The sequence below is a fragment of the Anolis carolinensis genome, chromosome 2 (genome assembly GCF_035594765.1).
Source record: "Anolis carolinensis isolate JA03-04 chromosome 2, rAnoCar3.1.pri, whole genome shotgun sequence".
Lineage (NCBI taxonomy): Eukaryota > Metazoa > Chordata > Lepidosauria > Squamata > Dactyloidae > Anolis > Anolis carolinensis.
The window spans coordinates 213,151,194-213,175,212 of NC_085842.1; the positions used below are offsets into that span (position 1 = coordinate 213,151,194).

Here is a 24,019-nt window from a genome sequence, read left to right on the forward strand (position 1 = left end):
TCATCCGTGCCTCTCACAAATGGGTCTTACACCGGCGCTGAATAGCTTTTGGCATGAATCTCACCCCTTTGGGCACCAGCATAAATGTTACCAAGAGCTTCTCCCCTCTGTCCTGATGTTCATCATGAGCAGACCTCCAGAAATAGAGGGTAGGTTTGTGTGAGGGCACAGATGACCACTCGAAAAAGTACAGGTAAGCAACCTGTACTTCTTCGTGGTCTCTGTGTCTCAAACAATTGGGGAATTAACTAGATTACTAGTCGAGGTAGAGCAAATCAACTGAGAACAGAAGACAGCATTGTCCTTCCAAATGATGCAACAGTCAAGCTTTGCTATTTCTTCAGTAATACTGGATGAAAGTATTCCATGTAGCTACTCTGCATATCTTTGGCAGGGAGATACTCTGTAGTTACATGTGAGACACAGTGACTGCATAAGTAGCGTGGGACCTGAGGCCCTATGGTTTTATTTACTTATTTATTTATTTTTCAAACTTATATGCCGCCACTCCCCTAGGGCTCGGGGCGGCTTAAGGTGTCTTGGCCAGATGGTATGTCAAATTTCAACAGGTCATTTGGAGAGTCTCTCCAATGTCCTTCATAGCATAAAAATAGGAGCCCCCAGATGGCGTAGTGGACTAAGTGACTTGAAGGTTGGGTTGCTGACCTGAAAGCTGCCAGGTTCGAATCCCACCTGGGGAGAGTGTGGATGAGCTCCCTCTATCAGCTCCAGCTCCATGCGGGGACATGAGAGAAGCCTCCCACAAGGATGGTAAAAACATCAAAACATCCGGGCGTCCCCTGGGCAACGTCCTTGCAGACGGCCAATTCTCTCACTCCAGAAGCAACTCCGGTTGCTCCTGACACGAAAAAAAAGCATAAAAATAGTCAAGAAAGTTTCTGAAAGGAATGGTAAAGCAAAAGTAGCAGGTTAAAGCTCTAACCCGTCAGATGGCCATCCAGTCTCTGTTTAAAAGTCTCCAAAGAATGAGCTTCCACCACACTCCAGGGCAAGAAGTTCCACTGCTGAATAGTTCTCGCAGTGAGGAAGTTTTTCCTAATGTTCAGTTGGAAACTCCTTTCTTGTATTTGAAGTCGTTGTTTTGCGTCCTTGTCTCCAGGGCAGCAGAAACAAGCTTGCTCTCTCTTCCCTATGACTTCCCCTCACATCTTGATACATGGCCCTCATCATGTCTCCTCTCAGCCTTCTCTTCTGCAGGCTAAACATGCCCAGCTCTTTAAGCCGCTCCTCATAGGGCTTGTTCTCCAGACCCTTGATCATTTTTGTCGCCTTTCTCTGGACACCTTCCAGCTTGCCAACATCCCTCTTAAATTGTGGGGCTCAGAATTGGACATAGATGGACACAAATGTCCAAAATTGGACATCTGTTGCAAAATCCTGGCAAGATCCCATTAATTTAGTTAAGGGAGGGTTTTTGTAAAGCCCTCTCAGAGAAATGTATCATTGTGCCCCCTGTCCCCACAATGATTTAGTCTCATACAGAAACGAGTCTCCATCCTGAGCTCCACCACATGTACCAACAACTAAACTAAGGTTTCCACCACGTCCAGGAAGAGTGGGAGAACAGACAGAAGCCATCAAAGATATGGAAGCAGGTGCTGAAGCTCCATTGTGGCTTCTCTGCTAAGGAAGCCACAGCCACCAACATTTCCTCTTCTTCTCCTCCTCTTACATATTACTAGCTCAAACTGGTATCTCCATCTTAGAAAGGACTTCTAAGGGTGAGGAAAGAAGCTTAGCTGATTTCCGGTTCAGAGAAAAGAGCATTTAATTAGCTAAAGTGACATTTCAAAATACACAAGAACAAACAAAACTTTGCCCACCCACCTCTAAAAGGTAATGAGATAATATTATCTAGTAGTTAAGAATGCAAATGATAAATTGAAAAATCCCCAGTTCAAACCTGACTCAACTCCAAGATTATAATAGTGGACCGTATTGCATAAATTGCCACCACTACTATCCTATCTGAAAGAGTGACAGTGGAAACATATGTGACACATGTTGAATTCTCAAATGTATGACACAAAATGTTAAATATCAAACCGCTAGAGATGCCTATATATCCGGAAGGAAAATGTTCGTTCTTCAATATATATTTTTCTATTGCTTTTGATAGCCTTTCCAGATGATTAAAAGTTCTAACTATTGCCTCTCAAGAAATCTCTTTTATTTGTGGTGATATTGCATTTCCTCCCATCAAACCAATCAGCTTACCTAGATCATGAAGGGAGGAGCCACAGCTGTGGGAAAGTTCCTTCTTGACCCACTGCGCTGCTCACAAAGCCACTTACACAAGCAATTATTACTATTGAGAATTACATATGAATTTACTCTATGTGTGCTACTCAAAGTCAATCAATCAATAAATGTAGCCCTTAGCCATATCACAAAGCACCTTCTCTCTGTGGGCTGGCAGCCAAAGGCTCACAGGCCAGCACCAATTCGTGGACCATTACTTTTTGCTACTCAAAGTGATGGTCCATAGATTGGTGCTGGTCTGTGAGCCTTTGGCTGCCAGCCCACAGAGAGAACAATTTAGAAGTTGTTAGACTGAAGTGACCTCATCAGATGGGGCTGAATTCTGCAGCGTATGCTGGTTCCTCTTCCCTTTTGCCACCGAACCCACCGGCTCCCATCCCACAACACACAGCTACTTCCAGCGGGGCCTATGGTAAAGGGGAAGGGGCTTCCCATGTTGCACTGGGATTAATGGGTGTGGGGGAGCTAAGAAACAGACACTTCCCCTCATGGGATGGGGCCCAGGCTTAAGTCGGGCGATGCGGGGCATGGAGAGATGGGTGTCTCACGCCAGGCACCACCGGATTCAACACAATCCATGGCGATTTCAGGGGCACACATATAGAATCATAGAATCATAGAATAGTAGAGTTGGAAGAGACCTCATGGGCCATCTAGTCCAACCCCCCGCTAAGAAGCAGGAAATCTCATTCAAAGCACCCCCGACAGATGGCCATCCAGCCTCTGCTTAAAAGCTTCCAAAGAAGGAGCCTCCACCACAGTCTGGGGAAGAGAGTTCCACTGCCGAACAGCCCTCACAGTGAGGAAGTTCTTCCTGATGTTCAGGTGGAATCTCCTTTCCTGTAGTTTGAAGCCATTGTTCCGTGTCCTAGTCTGCAGGGCAGCAGAAAATAAGCTTGCTCCCTCCTGCCTATGACTTCCCCTCACGTATTTGTACATGGCTATCATGTCTCCTCTCAGCCTTCTCTTCTGCAGGCTAAACATGCCCAGCTCTTTAAGCCTCTCCTCATAGGGCTTGTTCTCCAGACCTTTGATCATTTTAGTCGCCCTCCTCTGGACGCTTTCCAGCTTGTCAGAGGAGGGCGACTAAAATGATATGATAAGGTCCTAAGTCACAATATCACACACAATATTCCACACAATTAGATGTCGTGCTGGAGGTGAACGAGAACTAAAGTCCAACAATATCTGCAATGCTACACTCTGCCCCCCCCCCCCCCCCAACATGGCTTAATGTGTGCATTTTTCTCTTGGTAGTACAATTAATAAAGAATGAATGGACATGATGTATTTTATAGTAGTAACAGAGATTGTTTGGGATCTTTCTTGCTTATATTTCTCTCCCAACCCATATTTTTTTCTTTTCCTATTATTTTTCTTTAGGGGAAAATATTTGTCAGCTTTCAGCATAGCTCCAAAAGCTGGAAAGGAGAAAAGTCAGCCGGAGCAGATACTGATTGTCCAGAATCTGTGATATTATCATGGTACATACCTACCACTTCCTTCTTTGGAGGCTTTTAAGCAGAGGTTGAATGGTCATCTATTAGGGGTGCTTTGAATGCGGTTTTCCTGCTTCTTGACATGTGGTTGGACTGGATGGCCAACAAGGCTTTTCCAACTCTATGATTTCCATACACTGTTCTTAAGATGTTTGTCAGTCTTTCTGCTGTGTTTGTGTCCACCTGTGTAGGAGATGCCCACTATCCATTTAAGCAATCACGTGGTGTTGTGACTTCTCTTTAACCATGACACTTGACTTCCGCCTTCCTGTCTTATATACAGTAAAGACTACATCCATGTTTTCATATTTTGTGTTTGATTCTAAATAAATATACACCATAGGCAATGAACCAATGTAGGTATGATTTGTGTAATATGCCATCATATATTTACATGTTGTTCTTTTAGGATTTCAAATAGACTGTGAAGGAGGTGTAGCGTATGTACAAGCTGACATCGGTTAGGTTCCCCCCCCCCCCCCCGCCACACACATACTTTTTAATTACCTGGAGACATGTCTTTCGTTTCTTCTGTCAATTCCATTAGAGCAGTGGTTCTCAACCAGTGGATCCCCAGATGTTTTGGCCTTCAACTCCCAGAAACCCTAACAGCTAATACAGTGGTTCTCAACCTGGGGTCCCCAGATGTTTTTGGCTTTCAACTCCCAGAAATCCTAACAGCTGGTAAATTGACTGGGTATTCTGGAAGTTGTAGGCGAAAACATCTGGGGACCCCAGGTTGAGAACCACTGAGCTAGTAAATGGGTTGGGTTTTCTGAGTCGTAGGCCAAAACATCTGGGGACCCACAGGTTGAGAACCATTGCATTAGATACTCCCCAGTTCCTGCTTCTTTTTTATATAAATGACATTAATTGGATAATTTAATGATCAATAGATCAGACAATAATGACATGACTTCAGCCTCCCTGTCCTATATACAGCAGGTCATGAATCCCTGTTTTTGTGGGGAGCACCTGGGGGTTTGCGGCACTGTGCTGAAGATGCACAAAAATACATGGCAGAGTCCTCAGCTGTCAGATTGTGTATTTTCAGAATGCAGTCTTTCTCTCGGTAATTTTGTATGACAAATCCTTTGTCTTTGAATTTGTCTTCAAAGGTTGGTGTCGGAGACCCTCTGACCAGCATACCAATAAATTCCATTTGTCGTCCTGTTGCCTTCTGCTGATACCAATACATCCAGCTGTGATCTGTGTCATTCTGGAAGCATTGCATGGCAATTTCTTCTCCAATTTTTCTTGACACCCACTTGGGCACTTGAAAAAGCAGCCCTTCTCCGCTGCGAGGAACTAACAGGGGTAAAGAACAAACAAAGTGAGGGGTGTTGCAAAATATATTGGGTAGCACCATAGTCTGGAAGAAATTATGGTAGCTACTCAAAACGCAAGAAAAGCAAACTTCTCTTTGCTTATGAACACACATTGCTTGCTCTCTTTGATTCTGTTTCCTAAATAGGGAGGTTGAAGATGGCTGCCTGTGGTATATATTTATTTCGCCTTTGTCTCTGGTAAACAGATTTTGTGGATCTTTGTGATTCTCCAACCATTTTCCAAACCGTTTAAAATCCAAATTATTTGTGTACATCAGGGGAAGCAATGTCGCTATCAAATGCAATCTCTTGCAACCCACCCACCATCCCTGCCTCCCTGTCTCTCTTACACAGATAAATAAAGAAGCATAAAAGGACCAGGTGGAGATGATATGCCATTTGATCTGTATGAAGTATTCAAGTGAAGAAGGAGATGAGCTGGTTAATAGAGATCAAGAAGGAAATTATGTCAGATAATTCACATTTCCTATCCCCGCCCTTCTCTAACCAGCCCTTAGAGCTCTTCATGGTTTGAGGATCACCTCCTTGAACTACATTCATCTGCTGGGAAAATAAGCTTGCTTTGTGCTCAGATAAATGGGGCTAGTATCTGGCATTGGAAGTCAGGTTACAACCTAAGCTTCATAGTTTATGAAGGAATAAGTGAATGTCATAGTCCAGTTTTCAATCTCCTGCATGACTTGCCCACTCACTGAATTACTGTCTTTTTCCTCCTGTCATGATGAAAAACATTTTTCAATATTGTAGTTTTTTAAAAAATATATTTTGAGGTGCCAAATTCAAGGAACACAATAAAAATGTCATGCCCCACAAAGTTGTTTTGCAAATTGTATTCTGATTGCATTCAGTCACATCTTGCAACACTAAAATGTCAAAACAAATTGAGACTGTACAAGAAAGAGTAAATCTGAGGTCATTTGTGGATTTAGATTATCAAATTTCTATCAAACCACTTAAAGGTAAAGGTTTTCCTGTGACATTAAGTCTAATCATGTTTGACTCTGGGGGTTGGTGCTCATCTGCATTTCTAAGCCGAAGAGTCGGCATTGTCCATAAATACCTCCAAGGTCATGTGGCCGGCATGACTGCATGGAGCACCGTTACCTTCCCACCAGAGCAGTACCTATTGATCTACTTTACTCACATTTGCATGTTTTTGAACTGCTAGGTTGGCAGAAGCTGGGGTTAACAGCTGAGCTCACCCCACTCCCTGGATTCAAATCACTGACTTTTTGGTCAGCAAGTTCAGCAGCTCCGTGGTTTAACCCGTTGAGCCACCAGGGGCTCATCAAACCATTTACATTTTTAAAAAGTGTTTATAACCCTCAGTTTTGCAGAACTGTGTAATTCTACTGCTTCCTAGTAATAAGGTGGCTTTGGTTTATTGGCACCTATCATTCCTATAAGCATCACAATGGAACAAGAAAGTCATGTTATCATAGCAAAAGCCATTTTCCTGTGGTGGGTATTTATATGTAGAGCCTGGGAATTGGCAGGAATTGGTAGGAACTTCGGAGAACTAATAACACAAAGCTTGATACACAAGCAATGCTCCATGTTAAGAATAAATGAATAGCTAAGGGCAACATGTAATGTTGTCTATTTATATTTCCTGTATGTTTGAACTGTACAAAATTCTAAACGCTGTTCATTGTTTAAGGTAGGATTTTTTTTTAAAGGGAGCACAGTAAATCAGTTAGACCTTAGACAGAGATCTTGGTAGACATCTTGCAGGAATGTAGGGACAAAATAACAACAACAACAACAACAACAACAACAACAACAACAACAACACTTCGTTTATATTCTGCCCTATCTCCTGAAGGGGATTCAGGGCGAATCACAGTACACACAAACAGCAAACATTCAATGCTGTTTGGACAAACAGAGCAAAACAGGCAGACAAAAGGAGATATGTTGTTTTGAAGTCCAGTTTTTTGGTGCCTTGGAGGTTGAGGTTGAGCTCGGATTCAGTCACGGCGGTGCTGTTGCTCCATTCTCTATGACGAAGAGCCATCGGGACTTCTTTCCACCTTCCTCTTGGGCACCCATTTCTGGTGTCGTAAAATACCTCCCTCGCAATTTGTGGTACCTAATTTCCCTACTTACAGCTCTAAGCTGTTTTCGAACTGCTTAGATAAACAATGAGCTGGGCTTGATGGTTGAACACTCACCCTGACCAGGCTTCTAACTGGCCACCTTTTTGTTGGTAGATCTTATTACTGCTGGTGATTTACCAGCTGTACTACAGCCCAGCCCAAAACATTGTCTCATGAACATTGACCCTCAGGAGGTCTTCTGTCTCATGGGGAAAATACCCCCCATAACCCTTAGAGCACATTTTAGGGCATTTGGAACCAGGGAAAGACTTCTGAGGTGCCGGTCGCACTTTGGTCACCCTAGATTCACAATGAAGGCTTAACAGCCTGAAGCCAGGCATGTCAATAATATCCCTTTCTCCATTCCCCTCAATCATTTTAAAAATCAATTCCTTTTTTAAAGTGTGTAGAAGGGGCTTGAATGTACTTGCCATGTTTTACATTTTAAAAAGGAGACAGTCTACTTGAAGTGTGGAAGACAAGAGCAAGACAAGAGCACTGTATTAACTCTGTCAACTGCTCCGTAGAAACTGAAGCATAGCTCTCCACTGTTTTGTGATGAATGAGTCAGGGTTTTGTGATCAGCCTTTGGATGCATCTGTAGAATTTGTGTTTGTATGTGTCAGGAGTGACTTGAGAAACTGCAAGTTGTTTCTGGTGTGAGAGAATTGGCTGTCTACAAGGACGTTGCCCAGGGGACGCCCAGATGTTTTGATGTTTTTACCATCCTTGCAGGAGGCTTTCTCTCATGTCCCACATGAAGCCGGAGCTGATAGAGGGAGCTCATCTGCGCTCTCTCTGGGTTGGATTCGACACAGCAACCTTCAGGTCAGCAACCCAACCTTCAAGTCATCAGTCCTGCCAGCACAAGGGTTTAACCCACTTTGTCACCAGGGGTTCCTACTCTGTAGAATGAATGCAGTTAAACTGCCCTGTATCAATGCTATGAAATCATGAGAGTTGTAGTTTTACAAGTCTTTAGGCTTCTCTGCCAAAGACTGTCAGTTTCTCATCAAATTTAAGTTACCAGGATTCCATAGCATTGTGTCAGGGCAGTAAAATTGGTGTCAAACTGCATTCACTCTACAATGTAAATGCACCAACACCTTGGAATGTAGTTTGCTCTTCAGAAAAGAAAAAAAAACATTTCTTAAAACTTCCAGTAGAGGGAAACCTGCACCTTGAAGAAGTCTGAAGCAATTTTTTGTTTCATCCAGTTGTTTGAAATCTTCACAAAATTTACAGACAGAAAGGGGGGAGGTATTTCATAGGGGTGTGAGTGGGTGTGACTTTTGTCACCTGTCAACTTATGGTGGTCCCTTAAAATTTTATGGTGCTTTCTTAACTAAGGAATACTCACAGGTGGTTTTGCAAGTTCCTTCCTTTGAAATATAACTAACAACACCTGGCATTTGTTGGTAGTTCACCATCCAAGTCAGAGCTCCCAGTGGCGCAATAGGTTAAACCCTTGTGTCGGCAGGATTGCTGACTGAAAGATTGGTAGTTTGAATTTGGAGAGTGGGGTGAGCTCCCATCTGTCAGCTCCAGCTTCCCGTGAGGGGACATGAGAGAAGCCTCCCACAGGAGGGTAAAACATCTGAGCATCCTCTGGGTAATGTCCTTGCAGATGGCCAATTCTCTCACACCAGAAGTGACTTGCAGTTTCTCATGTCGCTCCTGACAAGAAAAAAAATCCAAGTATAGTACTAACAAGGCTGACCTTGTTTAGCTTCCAAGATCAGATGGGATCTGGTGCCTTTAAGGTATTTAGGCCTACTTCATCAGAGCATTGTTGGAGAAATCTTGAGATCTCCATGAGATCTCAAATGCATCTGTATTTTATAAGTGTTTTTATGAATGTCTGATGTAATTTAATAACTTTATAATTTATTTACAATGTATTGTACAATTTATATATGTGTTTATTGTAAGCCGCCCTGAGTCCCCTATTGGGTGAGAAGGGCAGGATATAAATATTGAAATAAATAAATAAATAAATGCAGAAGGAAACATCTTTCATAGAACCATAGATAAAAAGAATAAGCTACCTGCTTCTGCAATTGACAACTCATGGTGATTGACGCATGACTTCTCCAACTACCAGCAGAATTTAATTGGAGCACAAAACAAAAGCATTCAGAATCAGAAGCCTTGCCCCAGGTTTCCCCATTGCTGACATTGAATACAGAATTATGGGATATGATTTTGCTTTGCAATGCAGCAATATTGTTCTTTGGGATTTTTTTTTCTTGGATATAGCCAGAATATTTTCCATAATATTTCCAGAAAACTGAGTTTGAGCAATGCACATTCTAATAAAGTAGGATACAATTGGAAAGAGAAAGAAGAAATTATGGAGTCTTAGGACTTCTTCAGACGGGTGGTAGGGAAGTGAGAGAAAGCATTGGGAAGAGTGGAGACCCGTCTTACCAGTTTTCTCCCAGCAAGGATTGTCTCAGGGATGGACAACCATCCCATGTCCTTTCCCTGTCTTCTTCCCGCTCCCTCCGCTTTCTTGAATCAAATTGAATCTTCTCTCCATTTTAGCATGCTGGCAAGATGGATTCCCATGAGTGGCCGTGTGTCATGGGATGGCCTCCATGGAACTCCGTTTTGCCAGTGTGTTAAAATGGAGAGAAAACAGGGGAAAACTTCCATGTGATGAAGTCCTAAGTCTCTGGAGTAGTTGTGTTGTTCAGTCCATCTAATCCAGTGGTTCCCAACCAGTGGTCCGTGGACCACAAGTAGTCCAAAAGAACTAAAATATGGTCCGTGAAACATTTAAATTTTGAAACCTTTATGCATTTTAATGAATTCGTTGTTACATGGGTGGCGCTGGTGAGTAGGACGTTGGGAGAGCACAGGAGGCCTTGGGAGAACAAGCAATTGACACCACGTGTCATGTACTCACACCACCCACCATCAGTCAATCGCATGCATTATTTTGTCTTGCTGGGTTGTGTCAGTGATTCTGTTTTGCTGTTTAGTGATTCAATGGTTCCATTAGTTTTGCTGACCATGAGTTGTCAATATTCATATTAATTTTGTTTTATTTAATGATGATTGAAATTGGAGAGGTTACAGAAGAAATCCAGAAGAGCTCATTGAATTTCAAAATGATAGAAACTGCAAGGACGCATTTGAATCTGATTCTCTTGAGAAGTTTTGGCGTAAAATAGCAATTTTTATACTAAAAATCAAGGAATTGCCTTGCACTATCTTATGCTCTTCTCCACAACTTATTTATGTGAACAAGGGTTTTCTGCTTTGCTGGTAATTAAAAACAAGTCAAGAAATTGATTGAAAGTAAGTGATGATATGCATGTAGCTTTGAGCAATAATATTAGCCCCAGGATTACCCAACTTGTGAAGAAGATGCAAGCTCAAAAATCACATTGATGTAAGCCAAATTTAATTTTCTATTAAAAATGTTATTTTTATATTATAACAGTACTCTTAATTTAAGTTTAACGAATATGTTAAAAGATTTGATTAAAGTTTATTATTAGATTAACACCGTTTATTATTATTATTGAACCTTGGGAACCCTGCTAACAACCAAAAAAATCAAAGTGGTAAAAAAACATTTGGGAACCACTGATCTTATCAGACTACTGTTTAAAAGAAAAAGACAAAGACAAGTGGGGTATTTTGGTAATCTGTATCTATCTATTTCCTATGTTCAGTTTGTAACAACGAAAATACATCCTGCATATCAGATATTTACATTACGATTAATAAAAGTAGCTAAATTACGATTATGAAATACCAATGAAAATGTTGTGGGGGTCACCACAACATGAGGAACAGTATTAAAAGGTCGCGGCATTTAGCTTTGAGCAATAATATTAGCCCCAGGATTACCCAACTTGTAAAGAAGATGCAAGCTCAAAAATCACATTGATACAAACGAATTTAATTTTCTATTAAAATGATCTTTTTATATTATAATATTACTCTTAATTTATATTACTATTAAGTTTAACAAATATGTTAATTTTTTTATTGAAGTTTATTTTTAGATTAACACTGTTTATTATTCTTGAACTTTGTGGTCCCTGCTAACAACAAAAAAATCAAAGTGACAAAAAAAGTTTGGGAACCACTGATCAAATCAGACTACTGTTCAAAAGAAAAAGACAAAGACAAGTAGGCTATTTTGGTAATCTGTATCTATCTAATTCCTTTATTTTCTTTATCAAGATCAATTTCTCAAGAAGCAAAGTACACCAGTATGTTGAAACAAGAGGTGAAACTGTTGTTTTAATTGGCATTCATGGTTTCGTTGATCCAGTCGATATAGTTGCAGACCCTGGTGTAGACACCGGGGTAACCAGGCAAAGCACACCCTATTCCCCATGAAACAATGCCCTGGAGCACTCCGTTGCATGCCACTGGGCCACCAGAATCTCCCTGCAAGATAAAAAAGGGGGTTGGAATTAGAAGAGGGGTCCACATGGAAGCTGATCCATCTCACTGGAGAACTTATCTTTTGCAAAGTTTGCCATTTTGGGGGAAGTTCATAGGTAGAAATGCTCTATTCTTACAGACTACAGAATGCATGCCATTCAAGGACAGAGCCTGCTGCAGTGATCCTGCTCTCTCAGTAAATCTTTATTTCTTTTGGAAACTGGATCCCTATCAACATGTATGAACAGGCCTTAATGTGAGACAGGACAGATAACTGCTGTGATACATTACAAAGTAATCATGGATTTTCAAAAGACCTTGCTGAGTTAGTCACCACCCTGGCATAAATCTGCACATGCAAAGCAGGTGAATATAGCACTGAATGAGACATATAGAATAATCAAAGGATGTCTTAAACCTACACCTGTTGATAGACTCTATAAGCTAGCTGGCATTGTCCCCGTGGGTGTGCAATGGGATGTTGCTCCCAATTGCAAGAGAAATAAGCCAGAACACCGTGAAAGCCACCCACTGTATGGCTATCAGCTTCCTCCCAGTAGACTTAAATCAAGAAAAAGTTTCATGAGAACCACCACTCCTCTAAATGTTCCTGTAGTAACAGCAAGAATATCCCTGTGGGCAGCAAAATCAAGCAATTCCAACTGGATGGCCTCCCACGAGGGTCTTCCTCCAGGGGCAAACCAAGAATGGGCAACTTAGAAGTCCTTGAACAGACTCAGAAGTGAAGTTGGCAGATTAAAAGACAACCTGGCTAAATAGCACTACCTAGAAGAATCCTCCACCTTGTCCAACTGTGAAGCAGAACAAACAACTCAGCATCTGTATCGGGCCGGGTTGTGGCGCAGCTGGCTAGTAACCAGCTGCAATAAATCACTACTGACCGGGAGGTCATGAGCTCGAAGCCCATGTCGGGTTAAGCCCCCGACCATTAAATAGCCCAGCTTGCTGTTGACCTATGCAGCCCCGAAAGACAGTTGCATCTGTCAAGTAGGGAAATTTAGGTACGCTTTATGCGGGAGGCTAATTTAACTAATTTACAACATCATAAAACTGCCAGCAAAACACGAGGAAAGGAATGAGGAAGTACAGCCACTAGTGGACAGTGAAGCAACAGCTCCCCCTGTGGCCGGAATCGTGAAGCTGGGAAAAAAATGTTAAATGCCTCTGTGTCTGTCTATATATGTTGTTTGTCTGTTGGCATTGAATGTTTGCCATATATGTGTTCATTGTAATCCGCCCTGAGTCTCCTTCGGGGTGAGAAGGGCGGAATATAAATACCGTAAATAAATAAATAAATAAATAAATATGCTTGCCCACAATGCCCTGCTTCATGCACAGAGGAAGAACTGTTTAAAGCTACAGACAATGCAGTTTCTGTTGCCCGTTTTTGGTCTAAAACCATTTAGCAGCTTGTGATCCCTTTATTTTATCAGTTTTAAATTTATCTATTTGTGCAATGCTTTTGACACGAAATGAATAAATAAATCACCACCAAAGAATCATAGAACCATAGAGGGTTTGTGTGTGTGTGTGTGTGTGTGTCAGGAGCGACTTGAGAAACTGCAACTAGTGTGAGAGAATTGGTCGTCTATAAGGACATTTCTCAGGGGACGCCCGGATGTTTTTGATGTTCTTACCATCCTTGTGGGAGGCTTCTCTCATGTCCCCACATGGAGCTGGAGCTGATAGAGGGAGCTCATCCGCACTCTCCCTGGGTTGGATTTGAACCAGCAACCTTCAGAGCAGCAACCCAAACTTCAAGTTCTCAGTTCTGCTGGCACAAGGGTTTAATCCACTGCGCCACTGGGGGCTCCTAACCATAGAGTTGGACAAAACCACAAGGGCCATCCAGTCCAACCCTCTGCCATGCAGGAAAATACAATCAAAGTAGTCTCAACAATTGATCCTCTGCTTTAAAGCCTCCAAGGCAGCATATTTTACTATTGAACAGCTCTTTAGGTGGAATATCTTTTTCTGCAATTTGAATCCATCCCTCCATGTCCTACTCTCAGCAGAAAACAAACTTGCTCCCTCTTGAATGTGACATCCTTTCAAATGTTTAAACATAGCTATTATTTTCCCTCTCAGCCTTCTTTTTTCCAGACTACACATTCCAAGCACCTTCACCTGTTCCTCAAAAAGCCTGATGCTAAACTTTTTATCATTTTTAGTCACCCTTCTCTGGACACATTCCAGCTTATCAATATCCTTCTTAAATTGTGGTGCCCAGAACTGGACACAGTGTTATTCCAGGTGAAGTCTGACAAAAGCAGAATAGAGGGGACTATGGTTTCGCCACGACCTATGTGTAGCCTTCCTACATTTCCTTGTTTTTCCTTTTGCTATGGAGATAGCAAAAAGAGCCCCTTGTATTGTTCTTAACCTTTCTAGCAAGTCTGGGCTCATTCTCACCAGCAAATCCTCCCTTTACTAACCACCAAACTTCACTCAGATTTTAAACAATAATTATACATTTTGCATTTTTCTCATGTTTCCATGATGCATGTTTCCATGATGCATGTAAGATATAAATAAGAGTCTGCGACCCAGTGTTTCCTAAAAAGTGGTATCTGTTTTCAAATTAATTTGAGAACTTTGGATAGTAAATTATTTTCAAGCAATTCAAAGGCATTTCATCTTACCTGGCAGGAGTCTTGGCCACCCGCTAAGGATCCAATACAGATCATATTATCAGTGATTTGTCCTGGGTAAGCATTTCTGCAATCTTCATCAGATAGGATTGGAACATCCAGGCACTGCAGAAGGTCAGGGTAGTTTACTGAAAGGAGAAAGTGACCCATTACTACTCAGTAATTACTTTCTCTACATATTAAGAGGCAGGTTCTCAGATTAGAAGGCCCCCCAGACTTGAGGAACAGCATTTCTCTTTCTAGAAATAAAAAAAACATGTCTTGCCATTAAGATCATGGCAAATGAAATTGACTTCTCAATCATGAATACTATGGCCATAGCAAAGAAGATACAAAACACCTGAATTATAACTTTCTCAAATGACATGCTTGGGCAGGAAAGTCTAGTTGGCCAACTCCTCTTCATACTCACCCCCATCACTGAGTGTGTTGCCCCATCCAGATATCAAACAGCTAGTCCCAGTAGCTGCACATCCTTTTCCCAAAGCAATGGGTGCAATGCGTGTGGACAGTTCAGCACGGTCTTTCAGCTTGATCAGCATAATGTCGTTATCCAGGAGCCAAGAGTTGTATTGGGGATGGCGAATGACTTTTTCAGAGTCGACAAACTGCTCCCCCCCTTCCAGCTCCATAATGTTGTGCTCACCAAGCCTTACTTGGATGCGGCTGCAAAATTAACCATCATATATTGTACTGAACATATTACTAGGCACTGTTCAATCTCTGGATAAACAAATCAATGAGATGAACCAATATCCTATGTAGCGGGGGGGGGGGGGGGCATCTAAAATATTAACTTTGTAACTGTTCATACTGGATTTTGTAACTTGGGGTCTTCCACATAGCCATATGACCCAGAATATCAAGGCAGATAATCCACAATATCAGCTTTGAACTGGGATATCTGAGTTCACACTGCCATATAACCCTGTTCAAAGCAGATCATGTGGGATTTTATACAGCTGTGTGGAAGGCGCCTAGATCTAATCAAGCTTCATGTTAGCAGCTTGATGAGATAAATGGAATTATTTTGTGTATATTTTCTTTTATTGTGTTGTTTAATGTGCTATGATTTGTTGTTCTATTATATTTTGTTATATTGTATTGTTCTGGGCGTGGCCCCATGTAGGCCGCCCCGAGTCCCCGTTGGGGAGATGGTGGTGGGGTATAAATAAAGATTATTATTATTATTATTATTATTATTATTATTATTATTATTATTATTTTGTATATGTTTTATAGCAAAAGCCTTCTACTTTTCTACTTAGGCCTCATCATGAGACCCATTAAAAAAAAAATACCACGTACAGTAGAGTCTCACTTATCCAACATTTGCTTATCCAACTTTCTGGATTATCCAACGCATTTTTGTAGTCAATGTTTTCAACACATCGTGATATTTTGGTGCTAAATTCGTAAATACAATAATTACTACATAGCATTACTGCGTATTGAACTACTTTTTCTGTCAAATTTGTTGTATAACATGATGTTTTGGTCCTTAATTTGTAAAATCATAACCTAATTTGATGTTTAATAGGCTTTTCCTTAATCCCTCCTTATTATCCAACATATTTGCTTATCCAACATTCTGCCGGCCCATTTATGTTGGATAAGTGAGACTCTACTGTATTTCATTTTCCTCTTGGCTTTTCCCCATACTTTATCCCTTCCTCTCTCTATTCTTTTGCGAAACTCTTATTTTTCTATCTTCTCATTTTCAGAAACATTACTGACCTCATCAGATGAGGCTTATTTCATCGGCATACACTGTTTTAGCCCTAGTTGACCCATGGAGCCCGCCGGCTCCCATCTCACAACACAAAGGAACTACCAGCAGGGTTCTGTGGGTCAACTAACATGGAAATGGTATATACTGCCACTGTGGCAACACGGGAGGCTTCCCATGTTGTCCCAGAAGAAACGTGGGGATGCTTACCCCCGTGGGATTGGCTTAAAGTTAAGCTGAGTGATGCGGGGCATGGGACAATGGGTTCGCCACATCCCCAGATGGCAGTCACCAGATTCACCATGATGTGTGGCAATTCCGGCGGCCCATGTGAAGAGGTTGAAAAATAATTATAAAAGCAATAATAATAGTGTATGTGCGATCCATTCTAGGTCAGTGTTCTTCATATGATGACATTGTGAGATCTTCCATCATCCCATCTCCTGGTAACTTTGCAAATGTAGGAAGAGCAACAACAGCTGGCATTCACTTACGATTTGTAGCAATGAGCAGCTGAAAGCACCCATCTGTCCTGGATGAGGGAACCACCACAGAAATGGTATCCAGCATTCAGTGACACCTGATAGGGAACAGAGTTTCTCTGGCAAGTGTACCCACCAACAATCTTGTCGTCGTCATCATCCAAAGGGGCAGCAACTGATAAAAAGGAACACAAAGAATAAAGGTAGTAAAATTTCTAGGGTGCTGCAAAAGTCTAATTCACTTTTTTTTCTGTGTCAGGCATGACTTGAGAAACTGCAAATCATTTCTGGTGTGAGAGAATTGGCCATCTGCAAGGATGTTGCTCAGGGGATGCTCAGATGCTTTACCATCCTGTGGGAGGCTTCTCTCATGTCTCCGCATGGGAAACTGGAGCTGACAGACAGGAGCTCAACCCACTCCCCAGATTCGAACTATCAGCCTTTTGGTCAGCAATCTGGGGAGTGGTTTAACCCATTGTGCCATCGGGGGCTCCATTCACAACATGAAACAACCTTAATGCCCACATGCCAGTTAGGGAGCTGAAGGGAGTTGTCCCATGGCCTCACATTTTTCAGACTGCAGATAGTCAGGATATTGACTTATTTCTATTTCTGTATTAATCAGACAGCTTTTTAAGAGGAAAAAATCACATGAACCCAAAGTATTTTTATTTTCTTATAAAAATTTTAAATGCTTTGGATTATTTTTCTAAATCTGTGAAATATCAGAACAAAGCCCAGGAGTGATTGTGTACTGATCTATTGTAAGGGAGGTGCAGTTCACAAGAATTCATACGAGAATTTGAAAAAAAAAATCATCTTTTTTGTAGTTTTACATATTGAAACCTAATTTCGAATGAGTAAGCATTTGTAACCTGTACTACTTCAGGGAGCACACACTTCTCTAGCTGCAATGCTTCTACTGCCTTCTGATCCCTTTCAGACACTGCCATATAATCCAGTTTCTGAATCCATATTATCTGCTTTGAACTGGATTATATCAGGCTAAACTCCCAGATAATCCGGTTCAAATTAGATTTTTTATCATGTCAGAAGCGACTTGAGAACATACGGCAAGTCACTTCTGGTGTGAGAGAATTGGCTGTCTACAGAGACGTTGCCCAGGGGACGGCCGGATGTGTTACCATCCTGCTTGGAGGCTTCTCTCATGCACCCACAAGCTGGAATTGACAGACGAAAGCTCACCCTGTCTCGTGGATTCAAACTGACAACTTTCAGGCCAGCAACCCATCCTTTAGGTCAGCAGACCAGCTGGCACAAGGGTTTAACCCATTGCACCACCGTGGCTCCTTTTCAAAGTAGATAATTTGGGATCAGAAACTTGATTATATGGCAGTCTAGATGGGGCCTATAACTCCCTTCCTGGAGAGGCTAGACTAGATCTCACCTTACTATCAAGCAAAGTCAGTAAAAGAGCTAGCAGATCCAGGAAGAATTTATTCCTCCCATGTATTTTTTGCCCTTCTATTCTGGTTTTTTACCTCTGGTGTTTAGGGTCCAATTGGGGTGTGCTATCTATACATAGTCCAGGATATTCTAAGAAACATGGCTTGGAGTGAAGAATGGATCTGCTGCAAGATGTTTTCAATACAAATAAGTATTATACAAATATAATTGTCCTTATCTATAGTCTAAAATCATTACTCCTGCCATGTCAGAACTCTCCACTGTATTCCACCTCACTGCCACATAATACATGAGACCAAATGCGTTTTTTTAAACAATTCTTACCTGCTGCACCCAGAAAAGCCAAGACCAAGAGGAGTTTCATGATAACTTTGATAACTTTGCAACCGTGAATAGGACTTGCTAGGGAAATCCCTTCAAATTTATACCAAACTCTGGATGTTATCTCCTCAGCCCAAGGTCCCACCAGCTTCTCACTTCCCAGGATCTTGCATAAGCTTTCTTAAAATAAAAGTTTATAAGTACATAAGGTGATAACAAGCCTGCAGGTACCTTGAATCCAAACGGGAATGTTTCTCAGAATGGAAAGAAAAAACACAATGGTTGCAAGCAATTCTGATAGTACGTTGAGTCCTCCCTTGAACCCACTTTCCATTAGAAACCTAACAAGTGTCCACTTTCTAAAGACCCTCACACACCTTTGAATAAGTCCCACATTTGCTACTTCGAACTGATATATATGACAGTGCGGACTCAGATAACCCAGTTCAAAGCAGATATTGTGGGATTTTCTGCCTTGATATTCCGGATTATATGGCTGTGTGGAAGAACGCTAAGATTGGATCTACATTGCTATATCATCCAGTATTTGATACCAGATTATCCTCTTTGAACTGGATTATATGAGCCTACACTGACATATAATACAGCTCAAAGCAGATAATCTGGGATCAGATACTGGATTATATGGCAATGTAGATCTGTTCCTTAGATCTGTTCTAAAGCTGATTTACATGGGAGGAGGGTTCCAAAGCTGGATCTGCACTGTCATATATAATCCATATTATCAAAGCAGACCAAACACATTATCTGGTTTGAACTGGATTATATGAGTCTACATGGCTTTATAATCCAATTAGAAGCAGATAATCTGGATTGTATATGGCAGTTTAGATCCAGCCTGAATCCTTCCAACCAGAAAGCTCTAGTCATGATGGTTCCAAATGATTTACTGTATAGACCAGTGGTTCCCAACCTTTTTTTGACCAGAACCACTTTGACCAGTGACCACTTGCCAACATTAGTACCAAAAGGGTTATGAATCAGTTTTTTGTCAACTTTAGATTTGATTTGGTTATTTGGAGTGCTGATTCAGAAAACTGCTCATGTGCAGTATATGTTTACATACCTTTAAGCAATGATTGCTTAAAGGTATGTAAACATGTACTGCACATGAGCCAGCCTGAGGCAATAGAATAGGAACATCTGATTTCTTGTTAATCTCATGCTTTTGAGTAAATGGAAATTTAACTTGGGAAAAGACTATAAAAAGCCCCCTCCCCCACTTGATCTTGGGTGTGACAGTTTGGTTTTTGCCTATGAGAATGGGACTGTCACCTATTTTCTGGCTAGAAAATAAACTGGTTGAGTTCACCTGGTCGTATATTTCTGTTTTTCTCTTTCCGCACCTTCACGAATCCATAACAATACTAATGCATAGACATAGAGAAGCGGTTCTCAACCTGTGGGTCGCAACCCCTTTGGGGGTCAAATGATCCTTTCACAGGGGTTGCCAGGTCCAGGCTTGCTTCTTGACCCATTCCCAAAACACACACACACACACACACATACACACACATATACACACACACACACTTTACTTCTCCAAGGCCACTCTATGTTACTATGCTTTATAGGCATTTGCGATCCAGGAAAAAAAATGGTTCTAAACTCTCTTCGAAAGTAGGGGGCGCTGGCGCTTCATTTCTAAAGTCATTTCCGAATTTTGAAGGTAAAATGTTCAAAACTTTCCAAAACTTCTGAATCTTCATATGAACCTTGTTAATGGTGGATGCACATGCGCATGAAGGAAGACATTGTTGTCAATGGGGAAACTTGAAGGGCTTTTCCCTCCCTCATTTTTTGAGCTATCCTAATGAAACGTGCTACAGTGGTAGAACACATTTACCACTGTTAGCTCACCAAATCTAAGAATGTTTGACTTAACCTCAGATATTTGGTGAATTTTCAAAGTTTTTATTAAAAACATTTTTAAGAATAACAAAAATCTGTTCCTGGTTTGAAAGTGTTATTTCCTGTTTCATTGGGTTTTCTGGGGCTGAGAGTGTGTGACTTGCCCCATGGGTTTCCATGACTGAGTGGGGAATCAAGTCACAATCATAATCCAACTCTCAAACCACTACACTACATGATGCTGTTTCAAAATGGGCCCGCTGCTAGCCAGGAGGGGAAACACTCAGGATTTGGTTGCTTTCTATGGGGCAACCAAGTTCACCAGCCAGGAGGAAAATGCCAAGGTTTGGTTGCTTTTTATGGGGCTGTTATTAAGCCCCTTGCTAGCCCCAGCCAGGAGGGAAAACCATCAGGACTTGGTTGCTTTCTATGGGGCTGTTATTGCGCCCCTTGCTAGCCTCAGCCAGGAGGGAAAACGCTCAGGACTTGGTTTCTTTCTATGGGGTTGTTATTAAGCCCGGATGAAAACGCTCTTCCCTTTCTGCCAAGACTCAGCACTGATTGTTGGGCAAGGAGGCAAGCCCAGGCTAGGCTGCTCTTCTCTGCAACAAAGTTTGGTTGAATTAAAAACTCTTTCTCATATATCCAAAGGTTTTCCGAGGCCATTAAATAAATGGGCTCCAACACTTTGAATTGGAAGGTTAATTCCAAATTGCCAAACCACCTCGGAACCCTGTTCGGAACCCAAAATAGATACGATTTTATTCCGATTAATGACGATTCCGGGGAAATTGCCCATGCCTAATTTATGTTCAGTTTTGTAACAATGAAAATACATCCTGCATATGAGATATTTTCATTACAATTAATAATAGAAGCTAAATTACAGTTATAAAGCAGCAACGAAAATAATTTTATGGTTGGGGATCAACACAACATGAGGAACTGTATTAAAGGGTCACAGCATTAGGGAAGTTGAGAACCACTGACATAGAGGATATAGGACTGATGCTTCTTTTAGGTTCTTCTGGAACAGACTAGTGCCCCTTCTACACTGCCAGGTAAAATCCAGATTACCTGCTTTCGAATTGATTATATGGCAGTGTACGCTCATAGAATCCAGTTCAAATCAGATAATCTGATAATCTGTATTAACTGATTTGATAATCTGTATTTTATGGCAATGTCGATCCAGCCTTTGCAGTTCCATCGGCTGCTTCCCAATAGTTGGGAATCAAGAGAAAGTAGTGTTATTCAAGTAATGGTCAAAGGAATTTGCTTATCAAGGATGCATTGTGCCCCACTTAATTTCATACAGGGCTTGTCTTGCCAAATCTCAGGGCTTTGCCAAATTTTCAGTTCTCAGGAACATGGCATGACCTTGAGCATTTTATCATTATGTAGATAATGAACAAGGACAAGTTATTTCCAATAAAAAATGAACCTACTTGAACTTGATAAGAGTGGAGAAGGATGATTTTCAAATGATCCCTAGGTTTAGGATTAAGGCCCCTTCTACACTGCCATATAATCCAGATTATCAAAGCAGACAATCCACAATATCTTTTTTAGATTATATGAGTCTACATGGCCATATAATCCAGTTCAAAGCAGATAATTTGTATTTTGTATGGCAGTGTAGAAGAGGCCTTAGATTTAAGGGGCAAAGAGGGGAAGCTGCCCCCCCCCCCCAGTAACATGCTATGCTAATAATATAGTTTTATATGTGTGTGTGTGTGTGTGTGTGTGTGTGTGTGTGTGTGTATATATATATATATATATATATATATATATATATATATAATTTTATATAATATACAATATAATTTACAATAATAAATAATAATTAATATATTGTATATACATGTAATATTGATAATAATATTATAATATAATGCAATATAATACTAATAATAATACAATATAATAATATTAATTATATATTATTTCTTACATGTAATATTACTGGCAATATTACAGTATAGTGGTGTGGTGCAATATGCTGGTATATAGTGCTAGTGTTGTGCTGTGCTAGTGAGTCCCCTTCGAGGTGAGAAGGACGGGATATAAATGTAGTAAATAAATAATAATAAATAAGGATGGAATTTTATGTCCCCATCTACACTGCCATATAAAATCCAGGGCCCTTCCACACAGCCCTATATCCAAGAATATCAAGGCATAAAGTTCCACATTATCTGGCACCCAGTTCAAAGCAGATATTGTGGGATTTTCTGCCTTTATATTCTGAGATATAAGGCTGCATGGAAGGGCCCCCAGATTATTTGCTTTGAACTGGATTATATGGCAGTGTAGACGCATATAATCCAGTTCAAAGCAAATGTGGACTTTGATAATCTGGAACATACAGCAGTGTAGAAGGGACCTCAGATGGTATTTCCAGTTTTCAAATGATCCCTAGGTTTAGGATTAAGGCCCCTTCTATACTGCCATATAATCCAGATTATCAAAGCAGACAATCCACATTATCTTTGTTAGATTATATGAGTCTGCATTGCCATATAATCCAGTTCAAAGCAGATAATTTGTATTTTGTATGGCAGTGTAGAAGAGGCCTTAGATTTAAGGTTACTTACTAAGCATTAACAAGCAAGTATGTTTTCTTCCATGTCCTGGAAAGTTTTCTTGCAGAATTTTCCTGATTTCTTTGACCCAGCCTGCACTAGATACGGCTGGGAACCTTTTTCTACTCATAATACCATTTATGTGTTTTAAATGCAATTTTTTATCCTGTATTTTTGTTTTCACTGATATATTGTATTACTGTTTTATCTTTTTATAGTGTGATTTGTATTATGTTGCCTATGTTTTGTCCTATGTTGTTTGGGCCTCTGCCCCATGTAAGCCGCCCCGAGTCACCACGGGGAGATGGTGGCGGGGTATAAATAAAGTTTTATTATTATTAATAATAATAATATCATATACCGTCCATATTAGCAAGAAATCCATTTTGTCTCTCATTCAGAATGTTCACTTTGTCTGCACAGGAATAATGCTAACACAAAGAGGTTTTTGTAGGAAGACAAGGTTACTTTGAAGTGCTGTGTCTAAGCTGCTTGCACAGAAATACACAGCCGAATCCCCTGGCTCCACAGGATTAATTTTCAGGTTGCAAATCTCCTTCTGGGTCTTCTCGGGAGTGAAGCGGTCGGGCTTTTTGCCAGTATCTTGCATGCTTTCATAATAGAAATGAAAGAGGAGCTGTAACTCCTGTCCTCTGTCCTGCCTGTACCAAAACATAACATCATGCCCATACGTTTGATTGCATTTCAGCTCAGCGGTTTTGCCTTTTTGCAGCACAAGACTCAGCGGGGATTGAGTGATCTTCAAATTTGTGCATTCTGAAAAGGAAAGAAAATTAATCAAGATCTGTGACTTGGATCTGAATTTTAACAGACAATGTAGTACATGCTAACCACAACAAAATCCCAATGAGTTTATGCTCCGATAAGAGATACAGGATTTATAGCCCAAAACAACATGTAAAGCATATGAAAGAGCCAGCATAGTAGGGTAGTTTGAGCATTGGAATAGGACACTGGGAGACGCGGGTTCAAGTTTGCACTATGGATGAACTTGAGTGAGTCATACAGACTAAGACTCTGAGAAATCCCCATCCATAGAGTCATATAATCCACTTTCTGAATCCAGATTATCTTTTTTGAACTGGATTATATGGTAGAGTAGACTCATATAATCTAGTTCAAGGCAGATCAGCTGGATTCAGAAACTGAATTATATGGCAGTCTAGATCCAACCATTGTCAAGGGCAAGCTCTGTCAGAAGGTCTTGTGTGGTCTTCAGGTTTTCAGATTAGGCGGATCAGGTGGAAGACAACATGGCACATGTTGCAA

General features: G+C 40.9%; 2 protein-coding genes across 2 annotated transcripts in view; both read right to left on the reverse strand.

Annotated features, from left to right (window-relative positions):
- The window catches only part of LOC100566582 (uncharacterized), a 48,332-nt gene that overhangs the window by 22,934 nt on the left and 1,379 nt on the right, over positions 1–24,019 (reverse strand). The window contains exons 2-5 of the mRNA XM_062969393.1: positions 23,140–23,506; positions 17,091–17,152; positions 16,536–16,698; positions 14,725–14,978 (exon numbers count right to left, since the gene is read on the reverse strand). Of these exons, the coding sequence (XP_062825463.1) occupies positions 14,725–14,978; positions 16,536–16,698; positions 17,091–17,152; positions 23,140–23,506 (846 nt within the window). The remainder of the gene's footprint in view (positions 1–14,724; positions 14,979–16,535; positions 16,699–17,090; positions 17,153–23,139; positions 23,507–24,019) is intronic.
- On the reverse strand, positions 11,386–18,373 carry LOC100565603 (cationic trypsin-3). The gene is made up of 5 exons (XM_003227575.4): positions 18,276–18,373; positions 16,536–16,698; positions 14,725–14,978; positions 14,304–14,440; positions 11,386–11,643 (listed from the first exon to the last, which is right to left on the reverse strand). Exons 1-5 carry the CDS (start codon positions 18,313–18,315, stop codon positions 11,494–11,496), a joined length of 744 nt encoding a protein of 247 aa, XP_003227623.1. The 5' UTR covers positions 18,316–18,373; the 3' UTR covers positions 11,386–11,493.